General features: G+C 36.6%; 2 protein-coding genes across 2 annotated transcripts; both read left to right on the top strand.

The window, feature by feature from the left end:
* Nucleotides 1-1,700: 1,700 nt before the first annotated feature.
* Nucleotides 1,701-4,920, top strand: LOC306865820 (prostaglandin-H2 D-isomerase-like). Its single transcript, XM_079410648.1, has 7 exons — nt 1,701-1,799; nt 2,374-2,513; nt 3,261-3,337; nt 3,418-3,528; nt 3,633-3,734; nt 4,658-4,692; nt 4,811-4,920. Exons 1-6 carry the CDS (start codon nt 1,713-1,715, stop codon nt 4,690-4,692), a joined length of 552 nt encoding a protein of 183 aa, XP_079266774.1. The 5' UTR covers nt 1,701-1,712; the 3' UTR covers nt 4,811-4,920.
* Nucleotides 4,921-5,364: 444 nt separating this feature from the next.
* On the top strand, nt 5,365-11,736 carry LOC306865819 (protein AMBP-like). Its single transcript, XM_079410647.1, has 10 exons — nt 5,365-5,547; nt 6,627-6,769; nt 6,842-6,918; nt 6,999-7,115; nt 9,522-9,623; nt 9,703-9,749; nt 10,031-10,106; nt 11,010-11,177; nt 11,278-11,454; nt 11,572-11,736. The coding sequence occupies exons 1-10, from the start codon at nt 5,383-5,385 to the stop codon at nt 11,598-11,600; spliced, it is 1,101 nt and encodes a 366-aa protein (XP_079266773.1). The 5' UTR covers nt 5,365-5,382; the 3' UTR covers nt 11,601-11,736.
* The last annotated feature ends 9,470 nt before the right edge of the window (nt 11,737-21,206 follow it).

Here is a 21,206-nt window from a genome sequence, read left to right as displayed (position 1 = left end):
CCAAGAGGCTTTTGCTGAGGCCTCTCTTGATTATATCTCCCAGTTAAAGGCATAGTTCAACCCAAAATGAATCCCCTCATGTCTTTCCAAACCTGAATGCTGATCATTTTTAGTGGAACACAACAACTGTCAGATTCTGAAATGGACAAAAAAAATCCAAGTGACTTATTCCAAGTCCTCTGAAGCCATAAGAAGAGCAGAATTGATCGTTTGTATTCCTGCTACTGCAGCTTTTAAATGTCCTTCTCCATTTCACATATTTAAAAAAGCAGTGTCACATTGACAACAGACCTGGTGTAATAAAAGCGTTTCAAAAGGCGAGGAAGATAATCAGTCAATTTCAACTTGAAAACTTGATTTTCAGTCTGTTTTATGGTGATTTTTTTTTCGTTTTACAATTTTTAGATTCTTCTGTGTTCCAATAAAATAAAATCACAGGTTTGGAATAACATAAAAGTCAGTAACAATGACAAAAGTTTTAATTTTTGGCTAAACAATCTTTTTACAGTCACGTAAAAAGACACACACTTGCAGACACACACACACAAACAACCTTCAGCTTCAGTAATGTGTTTTGACAGAGATTTCTGTCTTTTTCATATATTGTTCAGGTGTTAGCAATGTGAAATGCAAAACCAGTGCTGTGAATAATTTTTGTATTTATTTTTTTTTTTTTAAATACTTAGAGAATTTCCACTGTACCATAAAAAGCTGTCTGTTTTCTGATTTAGTCCCAATTTAAACGTTGCAAAGGATCAGTTTATGTGTGCAAGTGTGTGTCTAATTTGTTTTATTATTATTATTATTTTCCCTCTTGAAATGATGTGACATTCCCGTTATCAGCGTGCAGTAGGTGAAATGCATTGTTGTTCTCATGTGTGTCCATTAGATTGTGCTCATTCAGGAGATAAACGCTCCCTCCTCATGCACACAATGGCTGAGTTGCCATCCAAAATTGAGTTCATGTTTTCACTGCTAATTATTTTACGAGAGATATCAGATGTTTTATATTTAACAAATTATTTACTGTGGATTTTTTTTATTTGCTTTATCAATATAGCTTTAAAGCTACAAAGGACCATTTTCAAGTAACAACTTATGTTTTTATCTTGTTTTATTGAGCACCAAAGCCAATGTGTTTTGTGAGTTATGGAGGAAAACTGACCTTTTTTTCCTTGGTTTTGTTTATAAATTGTACCGATTTGTCACCCCTCTGAAAAGGCTGATCATAAATGCACTTTTATTTTGTCTATTTCTGTTCAGTACTCAGGAACAACATGCAGAGGCAGATGAGAGAAGGGAAACTATGAGTGAGCCGGTGGTGTGTGTGTGTGTGAGCGAGTGTGTGTGTGTTGATGTAGAGGAGGTGTGTGAGGTGTGCCGCGTCACACTGAAGTCCTCTAGTCTTAAAGACTAGCTGTAAATCATGCTCTTTCGAAACAATGGCATCCAAGAATCAATATTAATAAAAAAAAATTAATTCTTTGTAGTTGCTCCTGTTTGTTTACTTTATTGCGTGTAAAGTATAGAAACATTTATGACTTTGTGGGATGGAAATTGTAATATTTGTACATTTCAAACATGGTACCTTCAATGAATGGACTCTCTGTTAGGTGTGTGTTCTTGCATGTGATTGGCTGAGGGGGAGGAGCTAATGTGGCTGGCAGACCCCGAGAGTCCACATTCCCTGGCTGTGTTCCTACAACGTCACCATGAAGATCGGCTTGGTGAGCATCTTTTTGCTGATGCTTCTGTCTGACGCCAGCGTCCAACCGCAGAAAAACTTAGACCTTCAGCGGGTGAGAACTTGTACTTTAGCTGATGTTTTAAACACATGAAATGACATTTAGGTGCCTTTTTCTGTAGGATTGTACAGCATGTTCCGTTATGCTGGTTTTGGACTAGTATCAATTTCCAAACAGCAGCTTGGCAAGTGGGTCTTTGTTGAGTTCAGGCTGGTGTTGTGTGAGATTGAAACAGCTGAATAATGTTTGTTTAGGGATGTTTTTCTTGTCTAGGGCTGAAATACTGACATGTTAATTGGGGCAATGCTCTACAGGGCTGTTTGAGGGGACAGCGATTGCATTAACGGTAGAGACAGTGCAGACAAACAGCTCAGGGCAAAGGTCACAAGAACCGAGTGATTTCTGCCAAGTTCTCAAGGCATCTTCATGAGATTTTATGAAAAAAAAAATTTTTTTTAAGGGAAGACGCACAAAATATCAGTTCTGTTATCTGATGCTGATTGGACATTAGTATTAGGCAAAAAAAAAATTTTGGCTGTATTCTCTGTTGTTTTCCCAAGACGTCCTTGTCTAATTGTGCTTATTTTCTTGAGATGGGATATCTGTGAGCTGGACTGTGTTTGTTCAGTTTGCAGGGAGGTGGTATCGGGTCGGTCTGGCCTATGATTCCCCAGGTTTTGTGCGGCACAGAAACAAACTCACCATCTCTATGGGCACAGTGCAGCTGAAGGAGAACGGGAACGTCAACATGACCATGTGGAGTTTGAGGTGAAGGACACCCATTTTCACCTACGATTGTTTTCAGAGGAAAAATTATTTGTATATAATACAGTAAAACTAATTATATATATATATATATATATATATATATATATATATATATATATATATATAATACTATTGCACAAGTTTTTTTACATACAACAAGTATATATAAGTGTATTCAGAACAACAGCACTTTGAACTCCGTTAATACTGAGAAACATATTTCAGAAAATTATTTTGTTTTCATTTTAATTCATAATGAAGTTAGAATAGTTCCAAAAAGATTGTTATTGTCATTTTAAAATTGTTATATATTATATTCACATACTGTGTGACGATTCTTGTCATTTGTTTTCATTAAAACAGTTAAGAATAGTTTCTAAAATAACTGATATTATATTATATTTAGTGCTGTCAAACGATTAATCATGATTAATCACATCTAAAGTAAAATAAGTTTTTGTTTACATAATATATGTGTGTGTACTGTGTATATTTATTATGTATATGAAAATACACACACATTCATGTATATATTTCGGAAAATATAATATAAATTATATGAATATAAGTAAATACATGTACATATTTTCTAAATATATACTGTGTGTGGGCATATTTATATATACATAATAAATATACAAAGTACACACATATATTATGTAAACAAAAACCTTTATTTTGGATGCGATTAATCGTTTGACAGCACTAAATATATTATATTCACTCATCTCCTGTGATCATCTCCAGTTCCTCTGGCTGTCATTCTAAGGTCTACATTTATAAGAAGACATCTGTGCCCGGCGTCTTCACCTACTACAGCACTCGTGAGTCAACATAAGACAAATATGACTGATCAGAGCCTGAGAAAAAGATACTACCGTTCAGTTTTTATCGTAATTTAAAGGCCACCGACGGGTGAAGGATGTTACTGTGGTGGAGACCAACTACACAGAGTACGCCCTGGTCCTCAAACACAAGAAGTTTAACAAGGAGTTCACACAAGTGGCCCTTTATGGTGAGTCTGTGATAAACAACCGTTAGCAACTAAAGCTGTTTAGAAGGGCGTTCTTATTCCTCTGACTTTGTAAATTGTTCTCAGTGCCTGTAATTTCACTGTAGGTCGTACTAAGAAGTTGAGGGCAGATGTGATGGAGAAGTTCAGAGTGTATGCCACAGCTCAAGGATTCTCTAAAGACTCCATACTGACTCCACCAGCTGCTGGTAAACCACTCAAATCACCTACACCCGCAAGTTTGACTTCATCTGGACTTGAATTAAAGGGGCAGTTCACCCCAAAATGAAAATGGGTCATCACTTACTCACCCTCATGTCGTTCCAAACCGTTTCTTTATTCTATTGAACACACAAAAAAAGATATTTTAAAGAATGTTGGTAACCAAACAGTTGACTGTAGACATTGACTTCTATAGTATGTAAAAAAAAAAATACTATGAGGACTAATATCAGTGGGTACTGTCAGCTACTTGGTTGCTTACATTCTTTACATTATCTTCTTTTGTGTTCAGTAGAAGAAAAAGAAACTCATGCATAGGACTGTAAAATCAATTAACTCTAAAACAAAAATATTTAATATATATTTATATATATATATGTGTGTGTACTGTTTATATTGATATGTACATAATATAAATTCACTATTGATGTCAAAGGTTTAATCGCGATTAATCGTATCCAAAATATGGTTTATATAAATACACACACATACAGTATATATTTTGAAAATATTTACATGTGTATATATATTTATATTATATGTGAATATATTTAATATATAGACATAACATTTTACAAGTAGTAACAAGTAGCAAGTCATCCGGGTACTTTTAATCGGATTATTTTGACTGTTTTTCGAATGCTCTGAATTCACACATACTACTCTTTTGGCACACTGTTTTCAGCATTATTATATATTACAGGGAAGAATTTAATTTGCATGCAGTGAATGACATTCAGTCATATTTTTAAGTGTGGCTGAAGTACTTTTTTTTAAAAGATTATACATGGTTGGACACGAATAATTGCTTAAGAATCAACCTTTGTTCACAATCCATTTAAATGTTTATTGACTGTCTAAAATAGTTGTACTGTCTGCAAAATTCTCACAATTTCTCATTTTTGTTTAGTCTTTTTAGAAAACTGTCCTCCTTCAGGAAGTTAGGTAAGTGAGAGCTTCGTATCTAGTTTTTTTCAATCCCCGTTTTCTCACCTCGTGACACCACCAGAAGATATTCATTCAGTTTGAATATTGTTTTTTTACTTGTTTATCTCTCTTTCAGCTGGAGGAAACGTATCATCATGCTTAGTTATATTTATGAAAAAACACTGTATATCATTACATCTCTGATGATCTTTCCTGGCAAAAATAAAACTTTTTTTTTTCTGTTCATATTGTGTGTATTCATGTGTCTGGAGTTTGGCATGAGAAATGAAAGTTAATGTGCAAATAATTATACAGTATACATCTCTTTTCTCAAAGATTGTGTTAAAAGGAAAAATATGAACTGGTTATTGTGTTTGTGACTGAAAAATCACGCTCGCTGGATGCCATTTTTGTGACAGATGTTTGGTAATTGTACATACAAATCTAATTCTAAGGGTATGGTATTTGTTGCAGAGCAAATCTGTTTTGTTTTGTAAATTCAAAACATTTATTATTGGACTATTTCATAGAATCGTGCTAATATATTAATGTTGTACATGTCAGAATTTCAGCCAGAGCAAACAAGCACACAAAGCACAAATAGGTTGGAGTCAACAGGCAGATAAGAAGACCTTTGTTCTGTTTGTTCTGCTGGACTGGTTTTGGGGGTGGTGTTGCACACATGGCCAGCAGGTCGATGTCCTGTGGATGGAGAGACAGTCGTGGTTCTTCACAACTTTATTTGGATCACAGAGAGTCAGAATGAAGTGTATTGTTATGGTGTTTCTGCTGCCGCTCCTGGGCCTGGTGCATGCTGGGCCGCTGCCTGATGAGCCTGTCCTCCAGCCCCAGGAAAACTTTGATGTGACCCGGGTAAGTTATGCCTTTTGGAGGTTTAAGAAACTGTTTGTGAATAGAGCAGACCTGGATTAGTTGCCACACTTATTACTACACTTGTAAAATATTTCTGTGTAGTCAGTTCGACACAAACAACTAAAAATAAATTAGCCAAAAAAACTAGACATTATTTCCACTATTATTGCCCAGGGAAAAGAAGACATAATTGACTTATCACTTATTAAGCTTTTGTGACAACATGTCCCAGTGGTCAAAATAAATGTGGTATGCTGTCACAATGGGAATCTGTTTACGTACACTAATTTTAGAAAACACTGGGTAAAAAGACAAAACTATCTGTGTTTAAAGCATTTTATAGGCTATTTATTCATTTTGTCAATATGTTATATTGTAATAAAAATAAACTACATTTAAACTTTTCTTATGAGAGGAAAAGAAAACAATATATACAACATGAAATAACACAATTCAAGAAATATCATGAAATAAGTGTTTAATTCTATAGGCTATTTGCAATTTGGTGATGTTTTATATTGTAATAAAAATATTTTATGTGAAAGCAGACTGTATAAAACAAAAATGGCAATATATGCAGTCCTGAATATGTTACTATAAATATTAATAATATAATAAATTAAGTCAATAATAAATCAAATCAATTCATGAAATAGGTGAAGAAAAATCATCTCTATTTAAAAGGCTATCTGTTTTTTAGTGTTTCTTATATTGTAATTAATATAAAATATTGTATGAGAAAGTAGGCTATATAAAACAAGAAATGGCATATAATATATACAAAATTTTTAACGTGAAATAAACATGAAACAAAACAAGTATTAATTGTGTAATAATAATAACTTAATAACAATTATAACTTCTGTAAAAGATATGCCCCTAAAATAAATAAATGAAAATTAAAAAAATCAATTGTAATGTATATTTATACAACAATAATTATGCAGTGCAGTGCATTATTACCATGAATATTATAATCTGGCCTGATGTGATCCTTCTAATGCGTCCACATCCACCTGCATTTGAGCCTCTAATTGACCTTATTTTTCTTAATCTGACCTCCTCGTCTCCTCTGGAAGTTGATGGGCAAATGGTATGATATTGCGATTGCGTCCACATGCCCGTGGATGAAGCGTCACAAGGCAGATGCAGCCATCGGCTCTATGGAGCTGCAGTCCAGCGGCTCGACCCAGACCATCAGCATGACCTGGAGCGGCCACAGGTACAGCACATCCAATCAACACACTACTCAAAACAGACCCCGCATGACAGGCATTGTGTGTTTATTCTGCAGACATGGCACCTGTAAATCCATCAGTGGAGAATATCAGCTGACCAAAACCCCTGGAAGATTTCATTACCACAACGCCAGTGAGTTCAGCTCCACAGCTGTCAATCACAGAGTGTCCTTGCGTCATTTCACTGCTGTGTATGTGTCTTTGCTCATGTAGAGTGGAATGCTGACGTGGACACCTATGTGGTTCACACAAACTACGATGAGTACGCTCTGGTGGTGATGTATAAACAAAAACCAGGCGGTGAAAAAACCACATCTGTCAAACTCTACGGTAAAACATCTGTTTTCTTCTTGGAACACAATTAGTATTGGTCTTTCATGATCTCAAATCAAAATAGTACTGCATACTGTTTCTAGGGATTTTCAAATGTAAAAATATTGCACTCTTGAAAATAAAGGTGCTTCACGATGCCATAGCAGAACCTTTTTTGTCTAAATGGATCCTTTATTTTTAAGAGTGTATATTTGAAAAACATTGGGGAGTATAGAGTAATACTACACTGTAAAACAAATTCCGTAAAATTTACGGTAAAAAAACAGCAGCTGTGGTTGCTGGAATTCTACCGTAAAAAAATACGGTAACGTCATTTTAGGTTTTATGGTTTTAACTTAAATTTACAGTTAAATACAGTAATTTCATTAACTGATATAATGTTAATATACCAACCTACTGAAGTGCTGAAATCTGTTTTGAACCTTTGAAATACTCTGATAACCACCAAATATAGGTGGTGATGAGAAAGTCACATGATGAACCAAAGCCCATCACAAGCAACTTTTAAACAATAGCATATAGAGAAGGTGGACAGTATCATTCACACAAGCACTAAACACCATCATGGTGAGACTCATTAAACTGAAATATGCAATAAACATTAATTTAACAACATTAGATGTAACATACAACCCTAATAAACAGAACTGATAAGAAGAAACAGTTATTTCAAAGAAAAAACATCAAATTCAAACATAATTTGAAATGCAACGCAGGGAATTCTGGGAACGTCAGTTTACGGGTTTTCCCTGTAGATTTCACAGGAACTTACCGTTAACCATTTAACAGGTTTTTACTGTAGCATTTTCAGTTTTTTACCATTAAAATCACTGTCATTTTTTACAGTGTTCAGTAACAGATCTGGGTAGTAATTGATTACATGTAATCTGGATTCCGTAATCAGATTTCAAAAATTAAGTACTTATGATTAGATTCAATTACATTTGGAAATACTTGTAATCAGACTACAGTTACTCTTTAACTGATTACATGATTGCATGTTATTCACAATAACAATAAATGATTTATAATGGATTGATTCTCCATAATTCTTTTATGCCAAAAAATCATTAGGATATTGAGTAAAGATTGGATTGGATTGGATTCAATTTATTGTCATTGCACATGTAGATACAAGGCAACGAAATGCAATAGAGAAGAAAATACAGCACAACATGAGGAAAGGAAGGAGAAAAAAATAATCCTCACACTATGCTCCTGAACGGGAGTACAGTGTGAGAACAGACAAAAAACCTCAGCATAGAGCACAGTCAATACAGGAACTTGCAGAGAGTAATCCATTTCAGACGACCAGCCATCCGGTCTGCAGCCATTACAGCGCTAACACAGACCCGTTATCAGACTGACGGGAAGAAGCGGGAAAGGCGTTGGATGTGGGTAAAGGGAGGTGAATGAATATCTGTATATATGAGCGTATGAGTGTGTGTATGTGTAAGTTCGTGTGCCTAGAGATCCGCCGCGCTGGCACTCCAAACAAGTTGTCTCAGTCCGCAGATTGTGGTGCGACACAGCAATTGCCATGGAAACGACCTTGGCCGGAGCCCAAACACTCGACAATCACAAGGTGTCTGTTGAGGGGGGGAGGGAAGAAAGAGCGTCTCCCTGCAGCATTCGTCCGGGGAGTTAGATTCCAGAACAACCTTGCCAAGCTGTTCTGTTGTTTTGGGAAGCCGAAAAGAGATTAGATTGTTTGGTCTTTGGGCGAACAGCTGCCTAATTTCACAGCTATTCTCATTGTCCATTCTGATCTCCTTGTCCATCAATTTTCCTTTCCAAAGCCGAGAGCTTATCCGTGATCGAATCCATATTGCGGTTAATAGTCTCTGTCTCAGAGGCGACCGCTCTGCCGACTGCTTCAATCATGAAGGGCAGCCTTGTGAGGTTTTGGACAGCTGTTCCCGTCTCCTTAATTCTCCGATAATTCAGGGCAACGCCTAATCCAATCAGCAGAAACCCAGTTATCATGGTTCCGAATAGGTAGATGTCTTCAATGTCCTCCACGGAAAGAGCCGCCAGACACACGACCCGCCACCTCTCCGATGCGTCCATCGTGTAGCCAGCTGCGAAAGTTCCAGCAGGACACCCGGGCTCTCCCGATCCCAAACTTCTAGTCAAGAAGATGGTGTCAATTGTGTAAAGAGACCAGTTGATCAGATCCATAATTTCGGTTTTGTCGAATAGTGCAGAGAGAGTCTCTTCAGTGTTAGACAAGGACAAGACGAGAGAGCAAGCAGGGGAGGTAAGGGTAGGGAGGGAAGAAAATGCGACCAAAAAATATCAAATGGAATGTTCCCTTAAAGTTTTAAAAACTGGACATTTTGAACATTCAGAGAACATTCAGTTTTGATCATTGAATGGGAACGGGTTGTGTTTGTTGTGTAGGACGTGCTATGCAGCTGCGACCCACTCTCATGGAAGACTTCAAGACTCTGGTGGCTGAGCAGGGAATGAGTGAAGACACTATAGTTATCAAAAAGAACAAAGGTACCCTCACGACACAAACCAATGCAAACCACGCTTTTATTCAGACCAGATGTCATTATTTTTGGCTCTGTGTCGTCAGGTGAATGTGTTCCAGGTGAGCAGGTCACACCAGAACCACAGATCCAGGTGAAGACCTCAGCTCACACACCATAAACTAAAACCATAAACACTGAACATTTACATTTTAGCTAATAGCTAATAGTTACCAAAAATGACATCATCCTGATGTCGTTCCAAACCTGTGTTTTGTGGGACGTAAATGGAGAACGTTTGAATGATTTAAAGTCTGCTGAATCCATGCAAACAACACCTGAGGGGGAATAAATAATTGTCACATCTGACAGAATTATTTATGTGACTGATAGAAGCGTGTTTAATAATCCTGTCATGTGATTCGATCTCAATAGAGGGCGAGGAGGAATGTGGTCCTGCCGGCCCCTGAGGAGGGATCGGGTGACGATACACCCATGTTCAGAGGACCAGGTGAGCAATAGTGCCACTTATGTGCTTTCATATATGTATGTAAACAAATATCATATGTGGTAATTGACACATTTTTAATTAATGTGTTATGGTTTAATAAAGTATAAAATGTAAGTGTTTATTTACTGGGTGTTTTTGTAGATTTCATGACTGGTTGGTAACGATTTAATTAAATTATTATTATTATTATTAAAATTACTAAGGTCATGGGTAATAATTAAAAAAAAATTGCCTTTTGATTGGTTATCCACACAGCTGAGCTAGTTTTTAAAATTTAGCAAGAAAACAATGTGTTTTAATTATTATTTGGGCGGGGATGTTTGTGTGTGTACATACACACACACACACACACACATATATATTTATATATATATATAAAGATTTTAAATATACATTGTTGTTCAGAAATTTGAGTTGATTTTTTTTAATTTTTTTTATTTTTATATTTTTTTAAGGTTACGTTTAATCAAAAAATCGTTTTGATCAAAAATACAGTAAAAACACAATATTGTAAAATATAATTTTAATTTCAGCTGAATATTACAATTTCATTGACTTGGTGCTCAATATTTTTGTGGAAACCATGGTTCTTTTTTAAAGGATTCCTTGATGAATAGAACATGTAAAATAACTGCATTTATTCGAAATAGAAATCTAAAAGTAACATTTTAAATGGTTTTACTGTCACTATTGACCAGTTTATGTAATGATAAATCTTTAGGGGGGAAAAAGATTATTGCTTTGATATTATAGAATGTTATAATCTTCTAGGGTTATAATAAATTATAACATGTAATATATACTATAATTTAAAAATGATTATAATTAAAGAGTTGCTTTGATATTATAGTTAAATGACCCGTGTGTGTGTGTGTGTGTGTGTGTGTGTGTGTGTGTGTGTAGAAGCGTGTAAGTCCCAGCCAGACTCAGGTCCGTGTTTTGGGATGCTGCAGCGCTACCATTACAACTCCTCCATCATGGCCTGTCAGATGTTCACCTATGGAGGCTGTATGGGAAACCAGAACAACTTTGTGACTGAAAAGGAGTGTCTGCAGAGCTGCCGCACTGAGGGTGAGTGTGTGTGTGTGGGGTGGGGGGGGTGTAGTGACCTGCTCTCAATGCATCTGTCTGTGGTGTGGTTTTATTACACACACTTTATTTGGTCCCTCAGCCGCCTGCAGGCTGCCCATGGATGCTGGTCCCTGTAAAGTGTTCTCAGACCTGTGGGCCTTCGACTCGGCCACGGGGAAGTGTGTGTCCTTCAAATATGGAGGCTGCAAGGGCAACGGCAATAAATTCTATAGCAAGAAGGAGTGTGAGGAGTACTGCGGCGTTATGATGAGAAATGGTGGGACACACACATTACACCAGAAAATAGCAGATTTTTTCATGAATGTTGTACATGTTTTTATCAAAATTGAAAGGAGAATTGTGACGCTTGTGTTGTTTTGTTATGTATTTGCAGGAGATGACGAGTTTCTCACAGTGAACTGAGAATGCTGTGAATGAAAATGGAGCGTTACTTTGTTTCAAACAGAAAAGTGCAACAAGGATCAGTTTCCAACCTGCATTAACATCAGCATTAACACATTCACATTCAGCATTAATAAATAAAGACCTGTCTAATGTACTGGTTGTGCACTTCCTTTTTAATACATTTTAAGATACATATTATTTTTAATTTTATTATCTTATTATTATTCTTATTTTTATTTTATTTAATTATTACAAATATTTTATTATTTTATTTTACTGTATTAAATTCATTTTATTTAGTTGTCCAGTTTGAATAAAATTATTGTTTGTATTTATTATTTTTTTATTTAGTTTTCTTTTGCTTTAATAATACAAATCAGTGAACAAAATTATTTCATTTCATTTTATTTTGCTTTCTTGAAAAATATAATTAAGTGAAAAATAAAATACTTATTATTTTAGCTTACTGTTTAAATTCATTTTATTTTGTTGTCCAGTGTATATTTTATAAAACAATAAAATTATTTTATTTTATTTAAAAATACTTTCTTTAAAAACAAAATTCAGTAAAAAATAAAACACAATTTTTCATTATTTTATTATATTTTACTGTATTGTATTTTTGTTTTCTTTTGCTTTCTTTCAAAATAAAATTTCAGTAGATATATATATATATATATATTACATTTTACAATTTATTCACTTTCATTTTATATTTATGATATACATTTTTTTTTGTTATTTAATTTTATTATTTTAATTTTTTTCCCACTGGACATTTTCTTATAATTGCCTGGTCTCCTCGACTGACGGTGACCAGGAGAGGTCAGTGTTGTCTACTGAAGGAGATCTTCTTGCCAGCTCTAGTCTCTGGACTTGTGTGAAACTGCCTGCTCATCTGATTGCACTGCTGATCTGTGACCAGTTTTCTCGCTCTTGTTATAATACTAAAGCAATACGTCCAGGCTCATAAAGCTGATCCTGCATACGGGCAAAAAAAGAGTCCAGAGTCCATTCTGAGCAAAGTCCCCAGCAGCCCAGCCAGGCTTCCTGCCCGCTGTTTCTCAGAATTCACGGCTGGTGATGTTGCTGGGAGAATGCTGGGAATATCCGGAGAGGAAAAAGGAACTGACGGCTTTCAGTGACCTTCCGGCCAGGGCCACATCACCTGCTCACAACAGCACTCTACATCCACACACTATCTGGACACTTAATGCCTGCCTACATTGTCTGAATGCCATAGCATTAGCTACTAAATATCAAACCAAGTCAAATGTTACCCAAGCTTTTGAGCTGTTTTGCTCTTACTTTTATGTGTTTTAGTGGATGTATGAAGCCAGTTCCCTAACAGAGGAACCACAGGTTTGCTTACACTAACGTTTGACAACTACAAAAGTGTCTATAGTATTAATGCAATGAAACCGCACAAGACGTGTACTCAAACACACACAAATATCCGCAAGCACATGCTGATGCAGCAAACACACAAAACTAAATCACACTTTTCAGTTTCAGCCAACCACAAAAACAATGCAAAATCTGAACTTCCTCAGACATCGCACTCATTTCTTACACGGGCGTTCACCGTGAAGAAACACCGTGTGAAAATGCTAAACTACATGTGAGCAGTTAGACCTAGAATATCATCACTACCGGTTTATTTACCTGCATCCATCTGCTATAGAGAAAGATTATTAGTGATTTATTTTAAGACAGTCGCTCATACTTGTTGGGATTTCAGGTTTTCAACTTGAAATTTTGCACTTTTTGTACAATAGACATGAAAAACACCTCAAAACCTGAAGCTTGTTGTGAAGAGATGTGCTGTTACTTTTAGCACCCATACATAACAGCTTACACTAGTGTTAAAAGTTAATCATTTCATTTGTTTTCTTCAAGACTGGTCATAACTTCGTCAGCTACAAAAAGGTAGATTGGTCCAATTTAAATTAGAAAAGTAAGACTGATTACTCTCAACTGCTAGTTGGTCAAACTAGTTCTTAAAGGGTTACTCCACCCCAAAATGAAAATTTTGTCATTAATCACTGACCCCCATGTCGTTCCAAACCCGTTAAAGCTTCATTCGTCTTCAGAACACAATTTAAGATATTTTGGATGAAAACCAGGAGGCTTGTGACTGTCCCATTGATTGCAAAGTAATAGATACGATCAAGGCCCAAAAAAGTATGAAAGACATCGTCAAAATAGTCCATCTGCCATCAGTGGTGCAACCGTAACGTTATGAAGCAACAAGAATACTTTTTGTACGCAAAGCTCACAGGTTGGTATAAAAAGCTCTATGACTAGAGGAACATTAAAATGCGGATAAATCAACCCATCAACTTGTTGTTAATGGCCCTCTGTCCTGTTGCGTGTCCTCAATCTGGCAACTTGCATGAGCATTGAGCCTGAAGAGAAAGGGGCAGGAGAAACAACTCTGTCCAATATTTTGAATTTGGACTGCAGTGCACATTTCAACCAATAGTTTTAATTTTACTAGGCCTTTAGTCTCAGCCTCAGACGTCACGCCCACGGACCATTGGCTAAACGGCTGATGCATATGGCACACTTTTCTGGAAACACTTCAGGAATGTCGAAGTCGTCATCTGACTGGTTGAATTAAACCAGATTTCCGGGAGACGTGAGTGTCATGTTTATATTCGGTCCGCCGGGAAACAAAGATGCCGTGGCGCCAAACCCCCTCACGAAAGAAGAAAGTCGTCGTGTTTACAAATGTGACGACAAACGCTTATCAGGGTCAATTAAACGCTGGATTTTCAAAAGTATGTGAAATATTTAATGTTCGCGGCAAATAATCTTTAAAATACATCCGAGAGTTTCACGCACCGGTCTGTTATTGTGGCAACATTTCCACGCCCCGAAACCTGACGCTAAACGAAACGAACAATTGGTTGTTTGACATGTCGGTCAAACGGTTCACAGCCATATCACCCTGCAGCCCAAGACCGGTTGCCAGCTGAAGCTAAGCAGGGTTGAGCCTGGTCAGTACCTGGATGGGAGACCTCCGGTGAAAACTAGGTTGCTGTTGGAAGAGGTGTTAGTGAGGCCAGCAGGGGGTGCTCACCCTGTGGTCTGTGTGGGTCCTAATGCCCCAGTATAGTGAGGGGGACACTATACTGTCAAAAAGCACCGTCTTTCGGATGAGACGTTAAACCAAGGTCCTGACTCTCTGTGATCATTAAAAAATCCCATGGCACTTCTCGTAAAGAGTAGGGGTGTAACCCCGGTGTCCTGGTCAAATTCCCTCTACTGGCCCTTGTCTATCATGGCCTCCTAATAATCCCCATCCACCTGATTGGCTCTATGACTCTCTCTCCTCTCCACCTGTAGCTGGTGTGTGGTGAGCGCACTGGAGCCGTTGTGATGTGGCTGCCGTCGCATCATCCAAGTGGATGCTGCACACTGGTTGTGGTTGAGGAGAGCCCCCCCCCCCCCCCCCCCCCCCCCCCCACACACACACACACACACACATGATTGTAAAGCGCTTTGGGTGTACAGCAATACACAATAAAGCCCTATATAAATGCATCATTCATTCATTCATTCATTCAAACGGCCTCATGGGCGGGCCTTGGCCAATGAAAGCGGCCATATATTCCTATGGCTACGCAAGACTACTAGGCCTTTAAAAAATGCACACAGCAGCATCCTAAAAACCATTCAGAACACTTTAGCAGCTGCATAGCAATGCACTTGAAACCACAGGGAACACCTCAGCACCATGCTGGAGTTTTACAAAGGCAAGCACCACTCACATTTTCCTCAGAAAATGTAAATCTATTTTATATTGTATGTGTCATTGGTAAAACGCTCTAGCACAGCTGAAAGGTGTTTCACATAATTGAGTCTTCTTACTATATACATGTTGAGTCATGAACTTAGATGAGTCTAACAGCTGTAGAGCTCCTGCAAACCTTTGATCTGCATGTTTCCCACAGTGCTCTGGCTAAATGAAGGATACATAAGGCATCTTATGTGTGTGTGTGTGTGTGTGTGTGTGTGTATGCGTGTGACTGGGGCCGGTTAGTGGTGTGTCTTTGCTGTGGGAAGACTGCTGGAGTGTAAATATGAAAAGAGTGTGTGAGCGTCTGCGTGAGTGCATGTGTCATGTCTGTTGACAACTCAGGAAAACAGTTTCAGACCGCTGAACAGGATCAAAGTGAGTCAGCTTAGACACAAGGGTTCACTTCTCCTTCCAGATACACATATGGTCACACACATATACATTTTCACAGACACATTCAATCACACCCAAACTTTCCCACAGAGGCCCACGTCGAATGCACAGCTATGAACTGCAAAGCACACACACACACTCTTAAAGGTATAGTTCACACGAAAAACAAAAAATCTGTCATCATTCACTGAACCTCATGTCGTGCTAAATCTGTGTGACTTTCTTTCTTCTGTGGAACACAAAAGATGATTTTTTGAAGAATGTCTCAGTGTTTTTTGTCCATACATTGAAAGTCAATAGGATCCTACAGAGCCCCAGATGTGACATTTGGGAAAAAATATTTATATCGTTGCCACAATTTAACAATTAATTCCCACAACTTACTAATACGTCAACATAATTTATTAATTCGTTACCTATACGTCTGCACAATTTATAACTTGTTACCTCATTATAAGTAAATTGATTTACTAATTTGTTACTTTTAAGAAAATGTGCGCATGCTTTCCTAATTCCCCACCTATTTGTTACTGTAAATCATGAGCCCGATTAACTATTTCATTACCTCATTTTAAGGTAAACCATGAGCACAATTTATTAATTCGTTATATCATTTTAGTAAAATTGTGAGTGTCTTTTACTAACTCCTGTCCATAAACTAATCATCCTTTTTGCATAATGAGAAATAGGGTATTCACAAATAATTCAACAAACAAAACAGATTTGCATAAAACAGGGTCACAAATTAAAAGGCCTAAAAGGTGCTCACGATTTACTTAAAACAGGGGAACAAACAGGTGAATTGTGCACACAATGTACTTAAAATGAGTTAACAAATTAGTCAATTGTGCGCATGAAAGGGGTCATATGATGCGATTTCAAGTTTTCCTTTCTCTTTGGAGTGTTACAAGCTGATTGTGCATAGATAAGATCCCTGAAGTTGCAAAGACTAAAGTCTCAAAACCAAAGAGATATTCTTTATAAAAGTTAAGACTGCCACTCCCCTTAAAACGGCTCGTTCAAACACGCCCACATGTCTACGTCATGATGTGGAAATATTTGCATAATGCAGCCCAAATGTTCAAGCAAAGAAAGAAGGTCTGGTTTCAGTAACCGCAGTAGTGTTGATGAAGCCATGTCAGGGAGACGCAGTGTGTCAACATTATGAAGCTGCAGCCCGGAGGCCCAACTGCACACTCAGACCCAGAACTATCGTTTCTTCAGACAGTGCCACCTGCTGTTTGGAAGATTATCTAACCTGATTAGATAAGATTACCTAACCTGAATTCAATTGCTGATAGATTGCAACTTACACTATTTTTCTACTATAAAATATTACGCTATAACTGAATGCATTATTATATAAAATATTTCACATTCTAGGTTATGATTTAAGTCTGGTTTATTTTTATTAATTATATATGTAAATAGAAATTGTTCAGTTACTTAAATATTTTCATAGTCATTTATTGTTTTCCTAATTATTAAGGATTTATCACATTCTTTAGTATTGAGTTAGGAGATGAACATTAATTCTATATTTACATACACTAAATGATAGTGCTCGGAGTCATTTTCTCCTTTATTTGGGGTCCTACAAGTCATCGAGCTGTAAACAATGCAGAGAAAATGGTGAAAAACAATATTGAGTTAATAATGTATATATTACATATTAAACAACATCAAATAAAATAAATGCTTTATGGCATTCTTGTAGGGGAGATTTTTCATTTCTCGAGCAATTCTTCTGTCAAATAACTCAACTTCACTAAAAGAAAAGATAAATGCTGTTGTCAGAAATGTTGTGTAACACAAAAATCCAACAGTTTTTGTACAAACAAAAATTGAAAACATACCTTGAGTAATAAATGGGGCCCTGGAGGAACACCTCTTCAGCCTCCTGCCAAGACAAGCCCTGCAGCTCGCAAAGGCCCTGAATGATGTCCTGTACAAATAAACCATCTGGGAAAAAATACACAAGTCACACGCAAATTATTTACACAACCCAACAGAGCTCATATTGTCAATTCTACGCAGATTACTTGATATTTTGATGAAAATAAACTCAAGGCCGCATTTTATTCCAAAGATCTTATCTGTAATTATTACAGAACTTATTTCTAATTGTTACACTGTTATTGTGTTACTGTCTGTGGTAGCACTTGAGATTGGTAAAGTACAATAAAAAGAACGTGCAATATTATTTTTCTTACACATACTACTACTACTAATAGTATATGTAGTAGTAATATTAGTATGAAATCATAATAGTTAATACAGTAATACGTACAGTAGACCTACATAGTAATAAAATATGTTACAAATAATAATTGTATTATATATTATACATTTTATTTTAACGTTTTTAATTTTGTTAGAAAACATTAAGTATGGTACAATAACACAGAAAATAAGATCAAGCTGTAAATATGATAAAACAATGCTATCTTTGGACACTAATTTTGATCAAATCAAACACTGACTAAGCTAGCAGTAACAGGTTACGCACCACGTGTTTGAAAATAACTGGGGAGAACAAAATTCACGGCTTATTTTGTCGAACTATTTATCTAAACTATCATTAAATACTAAAATAGGCTATTTGTGTGTTGGTGTAATAAGATGTCACATTCATATATATTTCACATAGCAAGCCACTGTTAATAAGTATGCCTCAGTTTGTCAGTGTAGCATTAATAGATTGATCATGATTAATGTTTACTGTTTTGACCTTTGACCTTACTGAAGAACACACTCGTTTATCCAGTGGAGAGTCGCTAATGTAGCCCTCATCACTGGAAAGAGTAATGCTGCCATCAAAGGTTTTGAGTAAACAAATAATGTAAAATGTAGTTTTATTCAGGTGCTGTTGACACTGAATGTAGTACATAATAACACTTAAAGCAAAGGTCTTACTGAATTATTTTTGTGCTTGATTTCTGTGAATTTATTGTGACAGAGCAGAAGCTTGAGGGCAAAAATTCTGCTCCAAAAATATAAAGTAAGATAAAAATAATAAAAAGTTCACCCCAAAATTTTCAATTCTTTCTTGCTATTTTGCTTTTAAATTTTGTAGGATCTGAAATGTCCACAGACTGGTGTCAGCACCGAGGATGGTGAGGTTACAGCAGCATCTTGGAGGTGGTATTCTGTCCTCATCCAGACCAGATGTTGCTGTAACCTCACCATCCTCGGTGAGGTCAACCGTTGAAAGAGTAGGGAGGAAGAGGAAGGACATAGAGGAGCTGATCCACGATATGGAGGAGCGGGAAGCAGAAGAAGAAATGGAGGCAGTAGAAAGGGAGGAGAGGAGATGGAGAGAGATGATGGAAAGCGAGGAAAGAGAGAGACGAGAGCAAGAGGAGAGACGTGAACGAGAGGCCAGGGAAAGAGAAGAAGAGACCGAGAAATGAGAGAGAGAGAGAGAGGAAAGACGAGACAAAGCAGAGAGAGGAGAGATTCCTTCAGCTTTTAGAGCCCATGGCAAAACAATAAAGAATATTAATATTAAACTACACTTTCTTTCCATTTATTTATGTTGATTGGGACGAAGGTCAGATCCATCACAGCAGCATTCAGGTGGCTCACAGTCTGTAAATGTGTATATAGTTTTTTTTTAGAATATGTATATATTATCTATTAATTTAGTATAATGCATATATTGTATCTATTTATAATATTTATTTAGGCTATGTATATATTGTTTGTATTCATTCATTCTCTCTCTCTATATATATATGTATGTGTATGCATTCATTCAAGTTTATTCATTGATTCATGTGTCTTTTGTTTGTCCTGTGTATTTTTATATGTATTCCTTCATAACAATAAATTACTTTATTTCGTTGCTCCAAATCAGCCTTTGTCACATAGACGTGTCTTTTTATTTTGAGGTAAAATTTGCAAGCTAAATTGGTGTTTATACTTACGTTATTTGATAAATATTTCATAAGCTGTCGATGAAGGCGTGATCTACTTTACTTTACTTACTTTAGTCATTTAGCAGACGCTTTGATCCAAAGCGACTTACAAATAAGAAAAAGTAACTAAAACTAAAAGTTAACACTCTGTAAATACTCTATACACACCCATTTAAGAAAATACAGAAATTAAATAAAATTGACAAATGCATACAACAACAACATTTCAATAGTAAACATATAAAGGAAAAAAATAAAATAAAAATAAAAAGCGATACTAATATCCTCTGCCGGTGTCCTAGCCCGGTGGAGTCGATGGTCTTCACACTCTTTACTTTTTTGATCTGCGAGCAGCTGACCTATGCCTCCTCTGAGCTGTTGAACCAATCAACGTTAAAACGCGATGAAAGCGGTAATAATTACGAGCAACATTGCTGATGTTCGCAGTAAAGTGGGCTCTTTAAATTTTGTGACGACTACTCTTCATACTACCCTCATTCATATAGAACGTACTTTTTTAACGGTCGAGAAGTACGTTTGAATTCAAATGTAGTGCCTACACAAGTAGTATGCGATTTGAGACGCAGCCTGTGTGTGTGTGTGTGTGTGTGTGTGTGCGCGCGCGCAAACACATATGAGCATCATCACTGTTTGTCACGCGACTCTGTTCCCCTCTCAGGCTTGAACTGATGGTAAAACTAAGGACATTATTTACTGTCTTTACTATAATTTTGAAAGCTGAAGCTGGCGATTATGGAAAGGAGCATAACATTTCAGACGCGAACATTTCGGCCAATCACAATGCACTGTGCCAGTTGGCCAATCAGAGCAGACTGCACTTGTCAGAAGGAGGGACTTTGTAGAAATCGAAGCGTTTGAGAGAGGCGAGGCATAGAGGACTTACAATAATGTACAGTATTTGAAAAATAATGTGTTTTTTGAACAATAAAACATGTCCGCATATTCTGTTACAACAAATACACAAGATAATGATCTTTAAAAAAGCATCATATGGCCCCTTTAAAACGAGGGAACGGATTACTAAATCGTGCTCACGATTTACTTAAAAGCTACTTGCTGATGTATTAGTACGTCGCAGGAATTTGTGGCTAAGGTAATAAATATTTTTCCCACATGTCATATCTGGGGCTCCATAATATCCAGTGTTGTTTTGGACTTTTATTGTATAGACAAAAACTATTAAAATATTCAAAATATCTTCTTTTTGATCCACAGAAGAAATAAGACATGCGGGTTTGGAATGAAATGAGGTTGAGGTTTTTCGGATGAACTATTCCTTTGTCCCCTTCCAGTTCCCATATAATGTAATTGCATGGAAAAAAGTGTTCAGAATTTCTTGTGTTCCACAGAAGAAACAAAGTCATGTGGGTTTGGAACAACATGAGGGTGATTAAAGATGAAAGAATTTCATTTTAGAGAGAGCTAATTCTTTAAGCCAGTTTCACTATGTCAATACACGCATCACCACAAACACTCACTGCAGAA

Source organism: Barbus barbus (assembly GCF_936440315.1).
Source record: "Barbus barbus genome assembly, chromosome: 47".
Taxonomy (NCBI): Eukaryota; Metazoa; Chordata; class Actinopteri; order Cypriniformes; family Cyprinidae; genus Barbus; species Barbus barbus.
This window is presented reverse-complemented; position numbering and strand designations above follow the sequence as displayed.